The sequence below is a fragment of the Mytilus galloprovincialis genome, chromosome 8 (genome assembly GCF_965363235.1).
Source record: "Mytilus galloprovincialis chromosome 8, xbMytGall1.hap1.1, whole genome shotgun sequence".
Classification (NCBI taxonomy): Eukaryota; Metazoa; Mollusca; class Bivalvia; order Mytilida; family Mytilidae; genus Mytilus; species Mytilus galloprovincialis.
This window is the reverse complement of record NC_134845.1, coordinates 26,099,266-26,122,339: the sequence shown is the minus strand read 5'-3', so window position 1 is coordinate 26,122,339 and position 23,074 is coordinate 26,099,266. Positions and strand designations below refer to the sequence as shown.

General features: G+C 31.4%; 1 protein-coding gene across 1 annotated transcript; it reads left to right on the top strand.

Annotated features, from left to right (window-relative positions):
- Positions 1-6,402: 6,402 nt before the first annotated feature.
- LOC143085418 (zinc metalloproteinase nas-39-like) lies at positions 6,403-22,672 on the top strand. The gene is made up of 7 exons (XM_076261749.1): positions 6,403-6,541; positions 13,836-13,932; positions 15,138-15,265; positions 19,022-19,249; positions 19,939-20,038; positions 21,765-21,892; positions 22,419-22,672. The coding sequence occupies exons 1-7, from the start codon at positions 6,469-6,471 to the stop codon at positions 22,655-22,657; spliced, it is 993 nt and encodes a 330-aa protein (XP_076117864.1). The 5' UTR covers positions 6,403-6,468; the 3' UTR covers positions 22,658-22,672.
- Positions 22,673-23,074: the final 402 nt, after the last annotated feature.

Here is a 23,074-nt window from a genome sequence, read left to right as displayed (position 1 = left end):
TAATCCCTCAACCAGAGGCGTGATTCAGCTGGTCTCTAAAAAAAGTATATACTAGTTATGTGAAAATGGACGTCACACTTAACTTAGAAAAAAAAACCAAAAACAAAACACATAAAAAACTAACAAAGACCGGAGTATCCTGACATGGGACAGGCGCAAAAATGCGGCCGGGTTAAACATGCTTTGTGAGATCTAACCCCTCCCACTATACAACTATAGCTAGCTAATGCAGAATGCACAAACAAACAACAATATGCACAGCAAAACTAAGTTTAAAAGAAATCCGAGTTCGATGTCAGAATAGTAAACAAAAGAAACTACGCAAAATAAATATAATTCATAAATTGACAAAGAACTACTAGCAATAACTGACATGCCAGTTCCAAACCCCAATTAAACATATCGAAATAATATATAGATATAAGAAGATGTGGAATAAGTGCTTATGAGACAACTCTCCATAAATTCACAGTTTGTAAAAGTAAACTATTATAGGTCAAAGTACCCTCTTCAACACGAATACTTGGCTCACACCGAATAGCAAGTCAAAAAGATCCCCCAAAATGACTAGTGTAAAACCATTCGAACGGGAAAACCAACGGTCTTAGCTATGTAAAAAACGAGAAGCGAGAACCACATATGATTTTATTCTGATTGGCTAACTGCACATCACGTGTTATTCCGTAAGCAGTTGCATTGCTCAATATAACTGTTCACTCATGATAACACGTGCTCCAACAATAAAGTGCAAAGGTGAATTAAATAATAAAATATATAAAATTCGTGTTTTCATGATCATAGCTAAAAACTGTAATTATAAGTATTGAATGCTTCTTATTGTAACTTTATAGGGTTGTAAAAGCGTTGACCGTGCGTACATTTTAAGAATGAAGCGCTTCCGCGCTTCATACAAAATGTACTTCGGTCAACGCTTTTACACCCCAATAAATTTACAAAAAGAAGCATTCAATCCTTAAATATCAAAAACAAAAAACGAAAAACGAAAGTGTTTTCATTTTTCGTTTTTGATTTCTTAAAAACCAAAATGAAAAACTAAAGTGTTTTCATTTTTCGTTTTTGATTTCTTAAAAACCAAAATGAAAAACAAAAGTGTCAAAGCTGATACATATTTAAAATGGAAGGACGAGATACAACACTTTACAAATAAGTAAACATTAAAGAACAAAAAAGCAATACAAATTGTATCAACAGGTCAAATAATAAACCTAAACATATTCGTAGTCATTTAAGAACAAATCCATTGTCTTTCGGAATACTGATACTCCTAACGTTAACCAGTCCTTAGTATGATTTTACGGATATATCTGAAATTACTTATACGTTTGCTTTAACTAAATTTCATTCAAAGAATTTCTTTTATTCATTACTGTAATATTTTACATATGTTTATTTTAAATTACAGTACGGCATGTGTAACATGTTTAACATATGCAATGATAAGTATATAATCTTTTGTCATATAAATCGATGTGCAATAAATATCATAAAATTAATTGTTTTTTTCTCTCTCTCTCTGTAACAGCCAATGTCAGTCACCAAGATACAGGTCTGACAAAAAGGTAAGAATACTTAAGATGACATTTAAGGTTGGTCAGATAGTCACAGTTAGCCAGAATAAAAAATATTTTTTTTTTACATATGGTATCTTGACTCCTTCCGTGGCAGCATGATTCATACGGACGACCGTTAGTTCGGAATATATTAAAATGAAGTAACGATCGATTGTAGACAGACAATTTAAAAAACATATAATATGTAAAGTATTAAAATCTTTTTTTAAGGAAATGTTTATAAAGCTACTTATTTGATCCATCACATTATAAAACCCTCTATATTCGTCGAATTCTGTGACTACAGTTCATTTTTCAATCTGTTCCGCGGAACCTATTATTTAATATATTGTAAAATAAGTATAGCCATAAACTTGCCAGTCACACTTGCCTTTAAGCATTGTGCAATAATATGATTTTTACAATTCAAACAAATGTCTTATTAGAAAGCTACTTTCAAATATGGACAAGATTTAAAAGAAAGTAGCTAGAAGGTATTTTGACATTAAGTTTTATTAACATATGACTTCATTGTGTGTTTTTATCAATTGGTTGGAAACACTAAACAAGTCAAAAAGCTCTTTATTGTTCGGGAATATGCTCATTGGTTTCTGCCGTACTTCTGTGTCATTTTGGTCTGTATATGAAAGTGTTATCATTGGCAATCATACTACATCTTCTAAATTGTATGAATTACTGATTTATTTATGTCCACGAACCTTTAGTTTCTATTTGTAGAGCAGCTGCTGGAATTGTAGTTGGGTGTATTGCTGTTGTTGTGTTAATTATAGCTGCCAATGGTATTGTTATTTGGAAATGCGTTTCCAACAAATGTAGGTAAATAATTTGTTAAAATACTTTAATAAACTAAACAACGGTACATGTACTTATTTTGTTTTGATTTTAAATTTAATGTATTGAAAAATATTACAGTTTTAGTATACTATAATCTAATTCGGGACAGAAAAACAAAACTCGATTCATTATTCTCACTTTAACAGAAAACAATCATGTTCACTCACACATATCCATACATTGTCGCGTTGATTAATAAGTTTATAACAAAAACTTTCAAGGTACATAACGTGTCATTTTGTCACTATACATAACCTGCTTTCATTTATGCAATATTTTTTTCAGAGGACTATGTGTCCATATATAATGGTTTTTAAAAGAAATCTATCAATTCAAAACTTCTAGTTATGTTTTTAAATTTTAAAAGATAGCCTTTATTATTTCTAGAATTAAATACAGGAACAGTGGAGATAACTTCTAACCTGTCATTAGAATTGTCAGCATAATCTGTCATAGAACTGTTCTAGAGCAGTTCTACCTAGACCAGTTTTAAGGAGAACTATCAGAATCAGTTGAAGATAGAACTGACCTAATCAGTTATAGGTAGAACTGTCAGAATCAATTCAAGGGTAGAACTGTCCAAATCAGTTCTAACCGTAGAACTGACCAAAACCTGTCAATATTGTAGAACAGTTCTACATGACGTCTTTGCAGAAAGGGCATCTTAGAATTTAGAAAAAAATCAGTTCTAATAACTTTCTATTTTTACATTTCAAAAGTTACATGTACAAATATCAAGAGGAATAGAAAGGTTTTCCAACACATCGGACAAATATTTGTATATGCTGGGATATAAACATATTGCTGACCTTGCTTCGTTCCCCGTTTGTAACTCTCGCTTCCTCAATATAACTTTAAGCATTTTTAAATACATGTCATTTTAATCGTAATTCACCTTGTTCGTTTTGGATTTACATAATTTAAAATTCTGTTTTGCAAAATGTTCAAACGAAAATTGTACAGTGTATATAATGTATATAATGTCTCATTTAAAGGAATATCAATGAAATACGTGTTGTATAAGTATGTACATTTGTACCATCTCATCAATATAGCCAGATTTGTCCATAACGATTGTAAATGATATCTTGAACGTCCGAAAAACATACTCGATCTGAACATGAATGAAATATTTGCCTCTGGACGTACGGCTACAAACCAAATCAACCATTCTTCAAAATATATTAACAGTATTCTATTTCAATAAGACAACTTATCATACTTTTCATTTTAAAGTATATGAATCAGTAATGTGAGTGTTGGAAGATGCAGTTAGTGTAAATAGTTTTGTTTTTTGAAAACAAACCACCAAGAACGTCTGACTTTAGGGACGGTTCATCATTATGGATACTGAGAGGAAATAATGGCACTCTAAAAAATATATTTTGAATTAAAAGATCAGAGGACATGCTGGTACTCTAAATTAATGCGGATTTTTTTTGTAGCCATTTTGTTCCAATATTACTGTCACGTGTATTATTCAATCCAGTCGGATACAAAAATATAAGTGATTTACTATACGGCTATAAAGATTTACATAATAAAGTTCAGTTTTGGTTGATGCGGACAAATAACTTTGTTATACGAGTCAGTTTGAGGTATGAAAACTACTAATATTTGTTTACGATTCAATACTGTAAATAATTAGAGGACATGCTGCCACTAAACATTTCTGCGCACAAAATGTTTTAGTCCTTGATTTTAATATTACTGTCATTTGTGTTATACAGTTCTTCCTGACCATAACATATTACTGAATTACTGTGTCAGGATGACAGTTCTACATACTGTCCTAAAACAGTTCTCCTGATAGATTCTGATAGATTCTGTCAGATTTGATGAGAGGTTAGAAGTGAATGCCGCTGTACCACATTGAAAATCAATCGAAGTCAAGACAACACTCGGAGTTTAAACAAACATTTCGAAACTGATATACAACTACTATGTAATTTAGACATTTATGGCATGCATCATCCGCGTCATTGTCGCACCTTACTAGTTTGTTCGTTTATTTCCAATCGACAACTACATTTTAGTTTAAATGAGGCCCAGTTTATCAAAATTGAAATAAAGAATACAACTCAATTTATTGTATCTATTTTTACGATTAAAACCAACAATTAGAAACATGTATATCAGTATATCATCAAACCAGTAAAGAATGCATTCTCCAAAATAAACTCTTATCCAACTTTCGTTATCATCATTCAGTATTTAGAAGAGAATCTGTTTATTTCGTTAAAACTTATTGATTACTTTGATTTTTACAGATTTTAGTTACAGTAACTGATTGTGTTATAGATATTAAGGAGAATTACAATTTGTTAAAAACATTTTATAACGTTTCATAAATATTTATAATTTGTACATTAAAATTAGTGTTACATTGGATCTTAAAGTACAAATATGTACATATGTATATATAAATATTACTCTCTTTCTTTATTTCAGAATCAACGAATCCAAATTAAAATTAACTAGATTTATGATCGTCAACGGAAAGACAATCACAACGTGGTGTTATTTTTCTGTTTTCTATTCTTTATAATTACTATCAATTGTTTTCATTCACATGACCCTGCAATATTTAAAAAAAAAATATTTTCAAAAATAACACAGGCGACACAAATTTTGTATGATAGAGACATGTCTGCATACAATTCAGGTAGCAATACACAGTTAGGAATTTTGTATCGCATTTTGGTCATAAGTGTTTTTTTCAAATATGAACGGTTTAAGCAATACAATTGATTGTTATATTGATGAAGAATGATATAGCTTTCAAAGAGAGTTCATATGAACATCAATATCGTTTTTGTTTTCTTATGGGCTTTTTTACGGTCTCACCTTCCGTATTTTCACATCCGTGAAAGTTATTCTTGTCTTTCATAAATTATTTGACCTTCGAACGTTTTGACTCACTTTTATGAAAAAAATTGAAGTGAAATCCATATTTTTTTAGTATGCTTTTGGCTCTCTTGACAGATAAATGTCAATGATTTAAGAAAAAGTATCACTCTTATATATGGATTTGGACTAAATTTGAGGACTTTTGTGACATTTTTACAATCTTTTTTGCAATATTTAAGTATCAAATAAATACTAATTGCTGCCATTGTAACACCAAAAAGATATTACATTTAACCATTTTAGTTTGTGGAATGCTATCGAAGATACTGTTTCTATTTTTTTGCACATACATAACATAAAATATTTAGCCTTATTTGTTAAAAAGCAAAGGAAAGAGGTTGGTGAAACATTTGAGTGTCAGTTTTTCTCCTAACTGTGTATTTCTACCTCAGTTGCGCCTAAATCAAAACAGTTGGAAAGGCATATTAAATACGAATTAAATGTGAATGTTAATATTAATACATATGATTTATCCCCCAAGTATTGATAAATCATTACTTTTGTATTTTTGTATTTTAAGAGGTTGATGATTTATCCCCAAGTATTGATAAATCATTACTTTTGTATTTTTGTATTTTAAGAGGTTGATGAGTTTATGATTAGTTATTCATTTTTTAATGAATAGATAAAAGAAATAAATACGATACGTTTTGTTTTTCAGTAATAAGCTGATTCGTTAAAATCAATTACGGTTTAATTTGCTATTAACATATTAACAACTATATATTTATCAAGACACACTAGTTTATGAAAAAGATATGTACGTCAACTTCTATATGTGTTGTCATTGTTAAACGTTATGTTTTTGTTTTATATGTTTTATTTGTTTCCAAAAGATTATGAATAAATACCAAAGCAAGTTAAGATCATCACTCATTGTATATATAGTAAGACTGTTTTGTGAATGAACTTTTGTTATTTAGTTATAGTTAAGTTGCTTATAAATCTAAATACATTGTAACAATCAATCATTTGATAAACTGTTTTCTTATCTTACAAAATGTAATATAAACCAATGAAAATTACAGGTTATGCGTGAGCATTCAATTCCAAATTACCCAGCAGAGTGTTTTTAAATATCTAGTTTATCTGCAAATTACTTTGAACGTTAGTGTAAAAGTGCAAAGTTGGGATGTCTTATGTGTACCTATATATGTTTGCCTTATGTTCAGTGCCTTTCTTTATAGATGGATCCGATTTCCCTGGTAAGATTGTTACGCAACTAGAAACAAGACGAAAAAATATTTACTATTTTAATACATTTGTTAAAATCTTTATCACATATTTCATAATGTACAAGTTCATAATATTTGACAAGTAAAACTGAAGCTTTCAATTTAAATATATGTTTTTGTTTTTGATAGTTCGACTATTTTATCTTTATATTTTACAACTGTTTATTACAGTAGTAAAATGTTTAATTAATGTTCTGAGAACCCGTTCCTTTTTTCATTTCGTTGATAATCAAACACTATTTTTTTATATACTTGGGAGTCACCTGAACCATTTTTCATGTGAGAGTCATTGCTTATATATTAATTTTTTTCATAAACTCCTTATTTGCCATTTAAGATATCACTATTTTCTCAAATATTTTCGTTTATGAAAGAAAAACAATTGCAATCTTGAAAGTGAAATAAGAGAGAACTTTACTATTGACAGATTTTTTTTTCTCACAAAAAATATATTCTTAAACCGGTAAGAACACGAAACACGATGATAAGCTTGTTTTTGTAAACATATAGAATGACATAAAACAGATCGATAATAATGGCCAATTGGAAATGAGTGTTATATATATTTTTATCGGTTGTCCCAATCTCTATATCACTAAATATATTTGCAAATCACGGCTTTGAGACGTCAAACACGTTGACCTGGCCTTAACAACTTTGACGCAGACATATCAGCGACGTCATAATGTTTGAACCGACGTTGATAAGTTTGACTCGAACTTATCAAGTCAACTTTCGGTTGCTGGTGAAACGAAGAAAACACTCACGAAAGACGCAAATACAGCCCAATAAATCGATTATCAGGGTATCTGCATATTGATATTGTAAATTATTAGCTGTTCGACAAAATATGAAGACTCTTTTTATCTCGTGTTGCGCTCACTCGACAAAAAGCTTCATATTGTGACTCGCAGCGGATATTTACATTATCGTCCTTCCCTACGCAAATATCACCCTGCTCTGTCGCTCCGTAATTCTCGTATCAAGACTTCAAAACGAGACCAGGCATTATCAGCGACGTCATAATGTGTGAGGAGAAGTTATCAGCGACGTCACAATGCGAGAGGAGACGTTATCAAGCTTGCTCTTTCGTGAAGCGTAAAACTGTCTTAGGGAGAAAGAAAAGATCAGTAATAGAACGATAAAAAGATAATCGGGTTTTCTTCGTATAGATATCGTAAAATATCAACCGCTCGACACAATGTGAAACTTTCTAGCTCGTTCGCTGCGCTCACTCGCCAAAACGGTTCACATTGTGGCTCACGGCTGATATTTTACGATATTAATGTGTAGAAAATCCGATAATCTATACTTATCCTGATTTTGAGTAATTCTCGTAATTTGATTGGCTGATCTTGTCCTAATAAATTTCAGTACAATTTTTTATCACGTCAATTGGAATTATCTCCCTTATTTATTACGTCAATTGGAATTATCTCCCTTATACCATTGAACTAATAAAAAAAAACAAAAAACAATTGAGTTGCTTTGTAGTCATTATATCTTATATTTTTCACAGTTTTAGATTTAATATCTCAAATATATATTTATTTATATTGTCCTAAAATTGAATTTGAATATAATAATATGTAATATAACAAAATCAGGATAAATTCGTTGCACAGTGTTCAATTGTCCTAATACGGAATTTATCGGGTCAATAAAATTCATATCGGGTTTGGCTTCGCCTCACTCGATATGAATTTAATTGACCCGATAAATTCTCGTATTAGGACAATTGCACACTGTGTAACTAATAATATCAACATTCAGACAACTTGATAATCGGTACATATCTATGTTTAGATCGAGTTATACATGTATGACCGTTAGTAGTATTCAGATGTCCTCTCCATTGTAAAAATGGAAGATATATATCATCCAGTGCATGTATTGTTTATGTGTTTGAGCTTTTATTTTGCCATTTTATAAGGGTATTTTCGTTTTGAACTTTCCTAGTAGATCAGAAAATTTGTTATTTTACTTTCTGAGTTTGTTTATTTTAGAATCATTGTCATTTGAATATTTTATTAAGAGTTTCTCTTGAAATATTAAAAATGAGATATGAAGTGAGAGACCTTCTTTACAATACATACAATGAATAATACATCTGATCATAAAATAGAGGTCTATATATACAATGTATAATACATTTGATCATAAAATGTAGATCAAAGTCAATTTGACATTTTATATTTTATATTTAGACCATTTACTATAGCTTACTTCTATTGAAGTACAAATATTTACAAAAGAACAGTATTATATGTATACATTAGACTATCGGCATTCCAATGCGAACGAATTGTGCCCCTCTTCTTGCCGACTTGTTTCTTTATTATTATGAGGCTGACTTTATACAGGAACTTATTAGGAAGAAAGATAAGAAGTTAGCAGTATCCTTTAACTCTACTTTCCGCTATATAGATGATGTTCTTTCACTAAATAATTAAAAATTTTGTGACTTTGTCGAATGCATCTATCCCATTGAACTAGAGATAAAGGATACAACAGATACAGTTAAGTCGGCCTCATATCTTGACTTACATCTAGAAATTGACAATGAGGGTCGATTGAAAAGAAAACTTTACGACAAAAGAGATGATTTCAGCTTTTCAATTGTGAACTCTCCATTTTTAAGTAGAAACATTCCAGCAGCACCTGCATACGGTGTATATATCTCCCAATTGATACGATATTCCCGTGCTTGCATTTCCTATCATGATTTTCTTGACAGAGGGTTGTTGCTCACAAGGAAGCTATTAAATCAAGAGTTCCAAATGTTGAAGTTGAAATCATCGTAAGTTTTACGGACGCCATTACGATTTGGTTGACTGTTATGGATTAACCGTTTCACAAATGATATCTGATATGTTCCTGACGTCGTAACTACAATCCCCTTCCCTTTCATAAACGCGACCCACCGAATTAGACTATTTACCGGATTTGATATCTCATAAGCAACACTACGGGTGCCACATGTGGAGCAGGATTTGCTTACCCTTCCGGAGCACCTGAGATCGACCCTAGTTTTTGGTGGGGCTCGTGATGTTTATTCTTTAGTTTTCTTTGTTGCGTCATGTGTACTATTGTTTGTCTGTATGTCCTATTCATTTTTAGCCATGGCGTTGTCAGTTTAATTTTTGATTTATGAGTTTGACTGTCCCTCTGGTATCTTTTGTCCCTCTTGTAGAAAACAACTGATGAGTTGATCACTCTGGTACACATTATAATTTTATTTATTTTGTTATGAAAAATTATGAAAGTGAAATATTGAAATAATGTAACGCTTTCGGTAGTTATTTTTTTTTTTGAATTGTCAAAATGAACTCAACAACACCGCTAATGCATTTTAGTGTGCATGTTAATTCAACCTTATACATATCCGTATGCATGTAACCTATTAATTTCGTCATTAGTCAGAGATGGGTAGCGCATGTTGCAAGCAATTTTAGATATGCAAAAGATACGATTGCCAGCATTGAAAAGTGGAACAGTAGAATCAATACTGACAATAGGAGAAAACGTTATCAAAGGTACCAAGGTTAAAATTTAATACCCCAGACCCCTTACAAATAAGTTTTATACATGTAAATCGTTGTTTTAAAGTTTAATATAAAAAAAGACCTAGAAAAAATATCATTAACAAAATTGAGAATGGAAATGGGGAATGTACCAAAGAGACAACAACCCGACCATAGAAAAAAAAAAAAAAAAAAAAACCAACAGGAGAAGGTCACCAACAGGTCTTCAATGTAGCGAGAAATTCCCGCACACGGAGGCGTCCTTCAACTGGCCCGTTAACAAATATATACTAGTTCAGTGATAATGAACGCCATACTAATTTCCAAATTGTACACAAGAAACTAAAATTAAAATAATACAAGACTAACAAAGGCCAGAGGCTCCTGACTTGGGACAGTCGCAAAAATGCGGCGGGGTTAAACATGTTTGTGAGATCTCAACCCTCCCCCTATACCTCTAGCCAATGTAGAAAAGTAAACGCATAACAATACGCACATTAAAATTCAGTTCAAGAGTAGTCCGAGTCTGATGTCAGAAGATGTAACCAAAGAAAATAAACAAAATGACAATAATACATAAATAACAACAGACTACTAGCAGTTAACTGACATGCCAGCTCCAGACTTCAATTAAACTGACTGAAAGATTAAGATTTCATCATATGAACATCAGGCACAATCCTTCCCGTTAGGGGTTTAGTATCATACCATCATAACGTACATATATGACTATTATACGTGGTTTTCTGTCTATTTATATTGATATTTAAACTCATATCTTGTAGTTTGACCATTGACTGTCTTCACATTTATCTCGATAGTTAAAATGATGGCGTCTAGTACAATATACGCACTAAATGCTGATATATTATAACGACTCCTTGAATAGTTACAAAAAATGCTGGTAGAGTTTCAAAATATGCGTTTCAGTATGTTACAAATCAAATATGAGTAAGCCAAATCAAACACGAATTTGACAGCTGATGCCTTTAAATAACATGAAACAGGTTAATTGATGAAATGCTCATAAACTGCGTTAAACATGTTTTAAAATATCCACTTAAATCAGGTTAAACAAAATAGTCTGTTTCATATCGTGACTTACATCGAAAAAGTGGCAATAACTATAGATTAAGAATAACACTTTACAATAGAAAGAGATGATTTAAACTTCCTAATTGTAAGGACTTTCCCTTTTCTTTGTATTAATTTTTTAAACAGCACCTGTACATGTATATGGAGAAAAGGTAAGATAACAAAAATATCAAACTACAACGAACATTCAAAACGGAAACTCCTTTATCAACAGCATATTCAAAAGTAAAATCAATTCAAACAAATGATAAACAACTGTCATACTCCTCACTTGTTACAGGTATTTTCATATATATATAGGTTTGAACGTAGTTTTCAATTTAGACTTGTTTATAATTTTTGGTTTGGGCTTGAATATTCAAGAGTCTAGCATCTTGTGATAAATTTATTTGACAATCGCCAATGGCAGTAAGTAGGGTTTAAGAACATCAGTTGTTCGTCCTGTTAGTCAAATGCGTTTTGTTTAAATTTACTTATTCACTCTTTTGATCTCTTGGAAAATGTTGTTTGTTCTGTATTTAGTCCCTCCTACAACGAAATATGTTTTACATGCACACGCAACAAAAAAAATTGCGGTTTTTATCCAACGCAATCATAGGTTTGAACGTAGTTTTTAATTTAGACTTGTTTATATTTTTTGGTTTGGGCTTGTATCATATTTTCCCTCCGGTTTATATGATCTGTTCGTCATATTGGGACTCTTTAAAAGTTAAGAGTCTAGTATCCTACACTGAGGTAAACCATATGGCCTTCCGAATCCCGTTTCGATCCCTAACATCACTGAAGAGACATTTATAGTCGAAATCCGGATCTGGTGTACAAATGTTTGCACCTCATGTTTGTGGTATAACATCTTTGCCACAGATTTATCGTTTTCTGTTTAGTATTAAATTAACATTTAGATTCATTTTGTTTCATCTTGTGATTATTTTTTTTGGTAATCGCCAATGCCAGTCAGCAGGGTTTAAGAACATCAGTTGTTCGTCCTGTTAGTCAAATGCGTTTTTTTTTAAATATACTTATTCACTCTTTTGGTTTTTTGGAAAATGTTGTTAGTGCTGTATTTAGACCTTTTACAACGAAATTTGTTTTACATGCACACGTATAAAAATTGCGGTTTTTATCCAACGCAATCATAGGTTTGAACGTATGTTTGAATTTAGACTTGAATATATATATATTGATTTGTAGCAGAGATCCTTTTTTAATTCCTACGAGAAGGGTACACCTCCAGAAACGAAAGCTTATTTTTATAAGCTAGAGTTAGAGGAGGGGATAAAGTCTTTGCGCAATGCTAGGCAGTGTTGCCGTGGGAGTTAAAATAACAAGTACAGGTTCTAGCCCCTTCCGGGGAGGAAGTTACGAATCAAATCTACTTATTTAACAAACATTTATGTTTTGTTCTTTATGCTGACAGTACAAAACACTGTAAGTTTAACTCATTACTACACAAGAAATAATGTGATATGGGGTACCCACTATTAGTCGTCTTACGGCCCTGAACAACAAGCAAAATGCATTCCGCATATTTAGCTATTAAAGCCTCCGAATTTGCAAATGTGAAACGATAAATTGAAAAAGCTAACGACCTTGGTATTAAAACTATACACTAATTTCATAAAACGTAGTACTCTGCATACGTAGTTTTGACGTATTTAAGATATGTTTAAACAAGATTCAGATATAAAAAGTTCAAAGAATGGGATTAATTTTATCTTTTTGATGATATAAGATAGGTCTTAGATACTGCGGCATTCGATGGGAACATCAAATTATAAAGCTTTTGTACATGGCAGTATAAAGTTTGTTCATATGTTTCTCTCTTTCATGTTACTCTCATGCTGATTTTACATCATATGTTGATTAAGTTAAGAAACTTAATGTCTATTCCTTTGATTCAGACTTTATTTATCTCTGAATAAAAACAGCTGTCTTTTTGACTTCATCATAATTCAAGTTTGAACAATTTTGAGTTACTTTAAAATTAAATTGATCATAACAATGTTGTCAAGAGTATCCTGATGACTTTATCATTTGATGGGAACAATCTGTTTTACACACTTAAGGATAACATGTATTTGGTTTTTCAATTGTATGTTATTGTAGTAATATTGAATGATTTTGTATCATACGATTGTTGCTATTTGAAGTCAATGAGGTAAAAAAAAAGCTTTGATTCAGATATCTTGTCCGTTTATGTTCAAATGAATTTCAATATCTTTTATCATTCATGTTAGTTATATATTTCATGATGATGTGGACATTGATATTTAATATATTGAAGTCGTAATAAGTGATTATTAATTCTGCATAATGCATGCATTGAGTTGTTATTCAAAGGGCTTATAGACAACCATTGAAAGTTTTACATGTTTAGAATACTGGCTTTCCTCTGTCTGTCGTGCATTCCATGTATGAATATCCGTCGCAATTTTGGCCAAAGTCTTATCAGATTATTCAAATTACTTCAACTTCCTGTTTACCAAATTATAATGAGAATTTATGAAAAAATTATCACATTTTTCTTGACTTGAAAACTACAATTAAGAGCTCTTTGTCATTTATTTCTAATTTAACATGTTTTGTGAGATTCCTAACTATTTGTTAATCCAATTTCTAATATTGAATATCATTATTTTTTACAGTAGCATACAGTAGTTTAATACCATTGACAGCAACACCACAGATTCAAGTATTTACCTCACACCCGGGCTATGATGGACATGTACGTTATCCTGACGGGTATGCAATAAACATTAAATTAATGTTTTTTTTAGATACATGCCCAGTATCTTAATTTAGTATTTTGTATTTTCAAAACTGAAATATATGAAAAATGATTTTTCTTAACATTTGCACATAACTGAAGATAATATGTTGATAAACATAAAGTATGTGTCATTTAGTTTCTTGTCACATGATATTTTAATTTATTTCATACACATCCATTGAAATATCGACTGCAATAATCTTCTTAACTATTTGTTACAACAAATAAATTGCAAACATGATTCAAAATACAGATCTTTTTATTAAGGTAACACCGTTGGTAATTTTATAGTATAATTAAGAAATAATTCATGGGGGTGGAATATATCGTAATTTTACCACGGGTTGGCCCTTTATGACAAATATTTTACCCTGAGCGATAGCGAGGGGTAAACTATCGGCATAAAGGGACAACCCTGGTAAAATCAAGATATATTAAAGCCCCCATGATTAATTTCGATTCTAATAGGACAATTACAGCTATTGCTTTGGATCGAAGCGCTCTAGGTGGAGGCAAATATTTGCCGTTCCCATAAATAAACGCACTATTAAATTGGCGTAAAAGAACGGAGCAAACTGAATTAGTGACATGCTTAAAGTTTTTACAATAACGTATTTAGATAGTTTTTGGTGAATTTAAATTATAATTTAGTTATAATGTCTTATATGTTTTAAAAAAAATCGGCTTATACCACATTTAGCATCGTTTGTTTACATTTCCTTGTTGTGATGATTTTTCTTTTGGCAAGCGTGTATTTTCCGGTAAAATGCGCATATTCTTACGTCATCGTTCTATGACGTCGGTAATCTCATTCATAAAAAACACATATGACATGGGAGTACGATTGGAACAGCCTGACAATATATTCATATTTTACCACGGGTGTGTACTCAAAGCGTTTGATGGACGTCATGTTAGAATTGTAATTTTACACCTTTTAGAAAATAAAATATCGCTCAAAATATCATATGTATTTATTTGATCATGCTGCCGGTATACAAAATATATGAAATAATTTAAACTACATCTCTTTGGAATTTGAGTCGCTCTTTGATGTCAATTTCAAACGTATAATTGCGACTGATTTGTCAACCTCCTCTCCAATAAAGAAAATTATAAAATTTAGAAAGAAACAGAAGCAAGTAATCTTCTGGTAATGATTATTCTGTTTTTGTAGGAACTATACACAGGACTGGTATATAACAACAGACTGGATCAACCACACCATAAAAATACACTTTGCTACTTGCTTCATAGAAAATATTAAAGGAAGGTGTTTGTTTGATTACCTTTACGTGTATGATGGTAAATATCGGTTACAACAAATATATGCAGATCTTGTAAGCATATTGTCACACAGTAGACTTTATTGACAGTTAGAAGTGATGATGATTTCATTGCTGTTATTCAAAATAACAGCATTTTAATTATTTTGTCTTATTTATCAAATGTTGTAAAATAGTATTATAATGCGGTTAAATAGTCATAAATCGATTTTACTGAAACGAAACCGGGTTACAAACAAAAACGAAGTGAAACACATCGTCTACTAGAGGGAAAAAAACGGAACAAAAGAAACACTGAACTGCTACAAATACAAGCGCAAACATACATTTAAACGGACTATGTACAGGACATTTTAAGAAACAATGGCGGGTTGTACCTAGTTTTATAGCTTTCCAAACATCCCGCTTATAAAGCAATCTGAAAAATGCAGTTCAAATGACAACAACTTATACGTTCAGTTATTTCAAATCCAATATTTTATGGTAATATACTTTACAAAACACAAAAATGTCGGCATTCACTACAAAAGCTAACAAAACCTTTCAACAAACTTATTAAGAAGGGATATAGTTACGATACTGTTAAATATTAAACATGGCACGTTTTGGTTTTTATATTATTTAACTTTTTTTTGCATTGGAAATAACACATCTATTCTAAAACCAGCTGTTGGCATGATGCAGGTTATGTTCTTCTCATATATGTTATGATGGTATGATACTAAATCCCTAACGGGAGAGATTGTGCTAGATATTCATGTAATGAAGATATTACCTGTCAATCAGTTTAATTGAGGTCTAGAGCTAATATGTAGGTAACTACTAGTACATGTAGTCTTTTGTTAATATATGTATCATTGTCATTTTGTTTAGCTTCTTTTGTTACTTATTCTGACATCGGACTTTGAATCCTCTTAAACTGAGTTTTACTGTGCGTACTGCTGTGTGTCTTTTTTTTATACAATGGCTAGAGGTATACGGGTAGGGTTGAGATAAAAAAAGAATAACTTCAAATATCGATCCCAAACAGCACGGATAATAAACTAATACGCTATGCACATTCGTGAATTAATGTGGTGTTCGATCATTAGTTGAATATTAGCTCTATTTGAATTAGTTATTCTATTAATAATAGAATATAAAATTTTGATTAAGTTTGTAATGGTGTTATTTGATGTATGTTTTAACTAATTCAAAAATATCAATTAAGAATTGTTTAAACGTGAAAAAGTTTGTGATCTATAACCATTCCGGGTTTTCTAATAAATCAAACTATGTTAAAACAAATTGATTTATGCATGAAGTGGCTTTAAACTAAAAATCAAATAAATGATCTACATGTAGGTGATCAATTATATCTATCTTAACATACAAAATAACAAACAAACAAAAATCAATATCAATGCACTCGATTTCAAGAACAGACACAAGTTAAAATTTACAATGTTTGACTGAAAAATGTATTTCTAGATACAAAATCATACAAAATAGAAAAAGTGTATAACAAATGTTTTTTAGATAACCGAAATGTCAAAACTGTTAACTGACCTTTCTACGAAACTTGAGCTTTACAAACTCATACCATATAGATATAAGGAGATGTGATTGCTGGGCATACATTTAATTGCATAGTATAAGAACACAGATGTATTCATATAATGGATATTGTTTGAGTGTTTTCCGGTCATTGTCAAATATAATATGAATGCCAAGACGAGACCATATTAATATGATGTGTTTGTGAACAATGTCCATAATTTTTAATTATAGTTCAAATGTCAACAATCCACAGAAAAGCATTTAACCGAGACACATTTTTTCGACCAGATGAGGTCAGTGTTTCTCCGTACGCCTAAATTCTAATTTGAAAAGACGAAGCAGTCACAACCAATTTTCAAATCTTAGGTTTTGATCCTGCGGTCTAAAAAAATACAAAGTTAATTCAAACCGAGGAAAGTGATGATGTTTTTATAGGTTACTTTGTTAAATAGTTTTATTTATAATCAGATAAACTTCTTTGGCAGAGAAGTAGATGTGATCATATATTTACTTGCCCCTGAAATGGTTGAATTATACAAAGACTGTTGCATTAATATTTTATCAAACAATGTACATGTAAGGACCATAATTCCTGAAAGTAGAATGAAAGTACTACTGAGAGACGTTAAAATGAAGTATCGACTCCAATAAACTTATGAGGAGGACAGATTAAAAATGACACTCCGTAAGTTTTACGGACACCATCACGAATTGGTTGGTCCATACGATGTATCTTTTTCCAAACTAACTATGGACATTTTTACCACGTGTTATATTCTGGTTTATCATTACGTCGTCTGATCTTTTTATTACTGAACGTGACTTATTCCCGATTGTGACTGTTTTGCTTAGTGTTCACTCGAATTACTATAAGACGTGTCACAGAACTTTTCCATCCCACTATTGGCCGTATTGATCACAACATTATTTAGTTTTGATGTTATATTTGTTATTGTCATCGTATTTAGTCACATGTCTTAACGTTTGTAGTTGTAAATCTTATTTTTTATGTTGTATTCGTGTGTTATGGTAAATATCATTAATCGTCCAGTTCATTTATTAGATTTTAGTTGGATCAACGACATTTACACGATATATATAATTTCATACGGTTGAACGTAGTGAATTAGAGTGAAATTATTTTCTCTTGTCTTTTCATGATGTATATAGGTGTCGTACGTTTCGTGTGGTCAGTTTCCCGCTGAAACGGGGGTTTCGGTCATTCAGCACGACAGCGCCAAAGCGATCGGCCCTCTTCTAAATACTTAGTAAATTTTAATTTATTCAATAAGTCCCCCCTTTTTAATTATTTATAAGATATATAGGATTAATAGGACTGGAGGGTTGTTTTTTCTTTTCGGTATTATATTGTGTGAAGTATATAGTTGTGTATATGTGTATAATATATGTATATGCAGGATTTGTTGTTTCTCTATCGATTTATGAATTTCGAACAGCGGTATACTACTGTTGCTTTATAGATTAGTAGCACGTAGTATATTTGATATAGTTGCATGTATGTATATCCATTTGTACGACTTAGAAAACGTTAAGCCTTTTTGTCAAAATCCAGAGAACCTCAATCTCGCTCTGATAAAGTGTATAAATATCTAGGTAATAAAGCTTTCAAACGTGACCATCCTTAATATGCTTGTTCCAAGACACTAATTCAGAGGTTAGAGTTAGTTGCTGAATGTCTTATTGGTAATTATTTCTGCATACATCAGACAATTGTCTCTTCATTTTTGTCTTTTGTGTCATGCACGTGTTCTTATGAGTTTATATTACTATACGTTAAATATTTTGATAAGGTTGACCTCTCTGATACATGTGTGACATGCATTGGTTGTGTTCTTCATGTCGTAGCCCCATTCCTGTCCTCATTAAATCGTTTATGACATTAAAAATGCTGCTTTTCATTTATTGGTGCCACTTTTGTTATGCAAGAACTGTTTATCCACGCGGTACACTCCAAATCATGGACAGGTTTTTTCTTATATCAAAATTTTCATACTTTTCCCGAAAATGTTTGCACTTCTTACCAGCTCTGTTTAGATCGTTTACAAAGGCTATGTGCTTTGAAATACGGTAATAGTGTATTTAGATAAGAGTAAAATCAGTATAAAAATATATTAGAATGCCTCAGTTAACTGGACTACTTTTAGTTATTGAAGTTTGTTTATATCTATACAAGTTTTAAATATACAATGCAAGGAAAGTGTTATTATCTTATCAGGGGCAAACTCCAGCAGTCCAGAATTGATGAAATCATGTTGTGGACGAACACACAGTGCAACTTTAGAAAGCTCTACCGGAGAGATGTACATCTTGTTTGAGACAGACAATACGGTAGGTGATACTGGGTTTGAGATCGAGTACTGGTCTAATGGTATCACAACGACGACTATGACAACGACAACTATGACAACACCAACTACGACAACACCAGTCGCTCAATCAACAGGTAAGATATGTAATAGTATGTTAAAAGTCACCTTCCTTGTTTGTAATTGCAAACGGTCATATGATTAATGGTCTACTCTGGTTGTCTCATTGACAATTATACCACATCTTCTTATTTGTATATATATACATACTAATTTTAAAGTGTCAATAGCATGCTTTCTTTTCTGAAGTTTTTGTAAACCAGGTAATGTGAAGATAATTAATCAGTTCAGAATACATTCCAGAAACATTATATTAAAGTAGTCTATATAGTAGTATTTTCTTATTGTTGAAGGCCGTAGCGTGACCTATATTTTTAAAATTCTGCGTCATTTGGTCTCTTGTGGAGAGTTATCTCATTGGCAATCATACCACATCTTCTTTTTTATATATAGTTTTTTCAGTATAGATATTCATATATTTACTCTAACCATGCTACTGAAGATTTGGTTTGTACTGTTTATCTTCCGTCTGTCTATTTGTCCCATGAAATTCCGTCGAAATTTCATCAAGAACTAATCTTTCTCAAAACTCTAACCAGTCTTAAGATAACATGCTCTATCGTTTGATTCATTTTTTGATTCATCAATCTTCAACTCAACTAAGAGGAATGTCAGAACTATTTGTGTCGTATCTAATTAATTTGAAGTTACAATAAGGGCAATAGCTTACAGTTTTACTTGTAGTTTATTTTGTAATTTCTTTCAGCATTTTACAACAGTAGTTTAATAACACTTACAGCAACACCACAGATTCAAGTATTTACCTCACACCCGGACTATGATGGACATGTACGTTATCCTGACGGGTATGCATTTAATTTATGTTTATTGAATAAATACCTTGTACTTGTATCTAAGAAAAGCACTTTGAATATTTAAAATTGGAATATTAAGACTAAAGATAATAAGTTAAAAACGCGTGGTAAGTGTCTTCCAGTTTCGTGACAATTACTGTTTTATTTAATTAACATCTTATCTCGATAAACATTTCTACTACAATATACCTTCTTCACTAATTCTTACAAATGATAATTTAAAGACGATGTTATTCAACGCTGAACGTTTTTAAAGGTGACAAAAATATATGTTTCTATTGCATAATTGTAATTTCCGAAAATACAATATTTTTTTGTTTGTTTGATTGAGCAGTTACCAATTAGTTTGGCGTAAGAATAAAATGTTAGTCCTGGTAATAATGATGAGTTTATTTACAACCACTGGGTCGATGCCACTGCTGGTGGAGATTTATTTTCCCGAGGGTATCACCAGCCTAGTAGTCAGCACTTCTTTGTTGACTTGAGTTATCATTGATATGTTCATAATAATAAATTAACTGTTGACAAAACTTTGAATATTTGAAATAATAAGGCTTTTCTACCCCAAGAATAGATTACCTTAGCTTTACATGCTCTATTTGGCAAAACTTTTAGGAATTTTTGGTCCTCAATGCTCTTCAACATCGTTATGTATTTGGCCTTTAAAACATTTGTTGATTCGAGCGTCACGGATGAATAATTTGTAGACGAAACGCGCATCTGGCGTAAGTGTAAAATTTTACTCCTGGTATCTATGATGAGTTTATTTATCAGTATACCAATTGGAACTTATTGTGGATCTAGAGCTCCACCGACTAACTTTCTGTATTTATACATATGACATATACAGAGATGATGTATTACAAAATATTGTTCAAAGATAGAAAGAAAAAGCACCACGCCTTCTTGTTTTTAGATTACCTTCAACTCAGTGGATGATGTGATGTCAACCAATAACCTTCATTTCAATGAGTGGTTTCATCTCACATATCCAAGGACAATTGACAATAGTGATATTTAAGAAACTATAAGGTCTGCGTCATATCGTGATCTATTCATTATATCTCATTAACGCGATCTCAATTGAAAGGTTACGTACGTTGGTGATCAAGTTTTATAGAAAGTTTTAAAGAAACAATTGCAAAACTGGCTCTAACAATTAATAAGGTAGAACTATCAATCACACAAAGAATTGTTGAAACGGATTAAAATTGTATTTCCATACCATCAGAGGGTCGCCACTATCTAGAAACGAAATCGCCATTCAATATATAGTTTGTTATCAAACAATTCGTTTCTATATATATTGGTTTTTGTTTTCACTGCATTTCTATTGTTCCATTGTTTTCCTCTTAAGGTTGATGTGTTCACATCGGTTTTAGTTTTTTTTTGCAAATCAATTAATGAATTTGATCAGCGGCATACTTCTATTGTCTTTTATTGCTCTAATTTTAGTTATGAGGTTGCCCCAACTAGCAACGGATATATCGTCAAACACGTTTTTCCTGACTTATTCATACACAATCAAAGGAGCGCCTCCCTCTTGCAACAGTTGTTATGCCCCCACTCTGGACGTTCGTTTTTAAGTATTTAAAATCGTAAGAAAATACCCATCTAGCGATGAATTGTCAATTGGTAAGAAGAATTCAATGAGATTTTATGTCTATACCCTTGTCAAACCTTTTTACTAAACTACCTGTAATTCTGTTGTTTGTAGGAACTATAGACAGGACTGGTATATAACAACAAACTGGATTAACCACACAATAAAAATACACTTTGCTACTTGTTTCATAGAAAATTCTAAAGGAATCTGTTTGTTTGATTACCTTAACGTGTATGATGGTAAGTATCAGTTAGATAAAAATAAGAAAATATGGTATATGTGCCAATGAGACAACTGTCCATCCAAGTCACAATGTATAAAAAGTTAAAAGTAAATATAGGTAGGTATTGGAAGCATCTTGTCATGCAGAAGATTTCATTTACGGTTGAATGGCATGGATTATGTTCCTTTTGTCGTAGACTTCTCTTGTCCTCCTCCCATCGTTTTTTCATGACATATGAAATGCGACTTTTTAATCACTGATTGCTCCCGCATTAGATATGCAAGAACTGCCTATTCATGCGGAACACTACAATTTATTGACAATTTGTACCATATTACGCATTTCATATTTTGGTTTGATTTGGGTATAATTGGACATCCTATTAGAGATAAAACGTAACGGAATGCTTTAAAGTATTCAAATAGTTACAAATATGAACATGACAACACTGATTTGAATACTTGTATTTCAAGACTGTGTGTATATAGGTTAACACAATTGTAAACTATACAAACCACGGAAAAGTTTGTTGTCTTTGTCAGGGGCAAATTCAAGTAGTCCAGAACTGCTGAGGACCTGTTGTAGAGAAACACACAGTGCAACATTAGAGAGTTCGTCTGGAGAAATGTATATTTTGTTTGAGACGGACTATACTGTAGGTGATATTGGTTTTGAAATCGAATACTGGTCGAATGGTATCACAACAACAGGAGCTTCTCATACAGGTAAATTAGTTTATCACAAATCAAAAGTAACATTACCACTTATTATAACATGCTAAAGTAAAGTATCACAAAAAATGCAAAAATAAATTTAAGAAAATAAATTTAGTGATACGTTTTGATAAATTCGATTTTTTGCAAACTGTTAGTGATGTACTATTTACTTTAATTAATTTTTATAGGTTGAAAATGATATAAATCCCCTGGTTCCCGTTTACACATACTTTCAAAAAGATATTTTGTATTTCTATTTATTAATATATATATAATTCGTCTAAATACAAAACTGTATCAGCCCAACATTGATAGAAAGCAAATTTTGTGTTATATTTATGATTTTGCTATACTATTTACTACGTGAATATTCAGTGTTTAATATTTCTATATTCTATGTTTTTGTTATTAAGTTCCCCATTCATAATTGTTAAATTTGCTATATTTCATTGTATATGTGTTTCGTTATATCCGTATTTCTG

What these genes read in the sequence shown, in the direction of transcription:
- LOC143085418 (XM_076261749.1), top strand. Translation starts at nt 6,469, where the DNA reads ATGTCTTATGTGTACCTATATATGTTTGCCTTATGTTCAGTGCCTTTC. An exon ending in CATGTACGTTATCCTGACGG is followed by an intron (nt 13,933 to 15,137) that starts GTATGCAATAAA and finishes CTGTTTTTGTAG; the next exon opens with GAACTATACACAGGACTGGT. An exon ending in ACCAGTCGCTCAATCAACAG is followed by an intron (nt 19,250 to 19,938) that starts GTAAGATATGTA and finishes AATTTCTTTCAG; the next exon opens with CATTTTACAACAGTAGTTTA.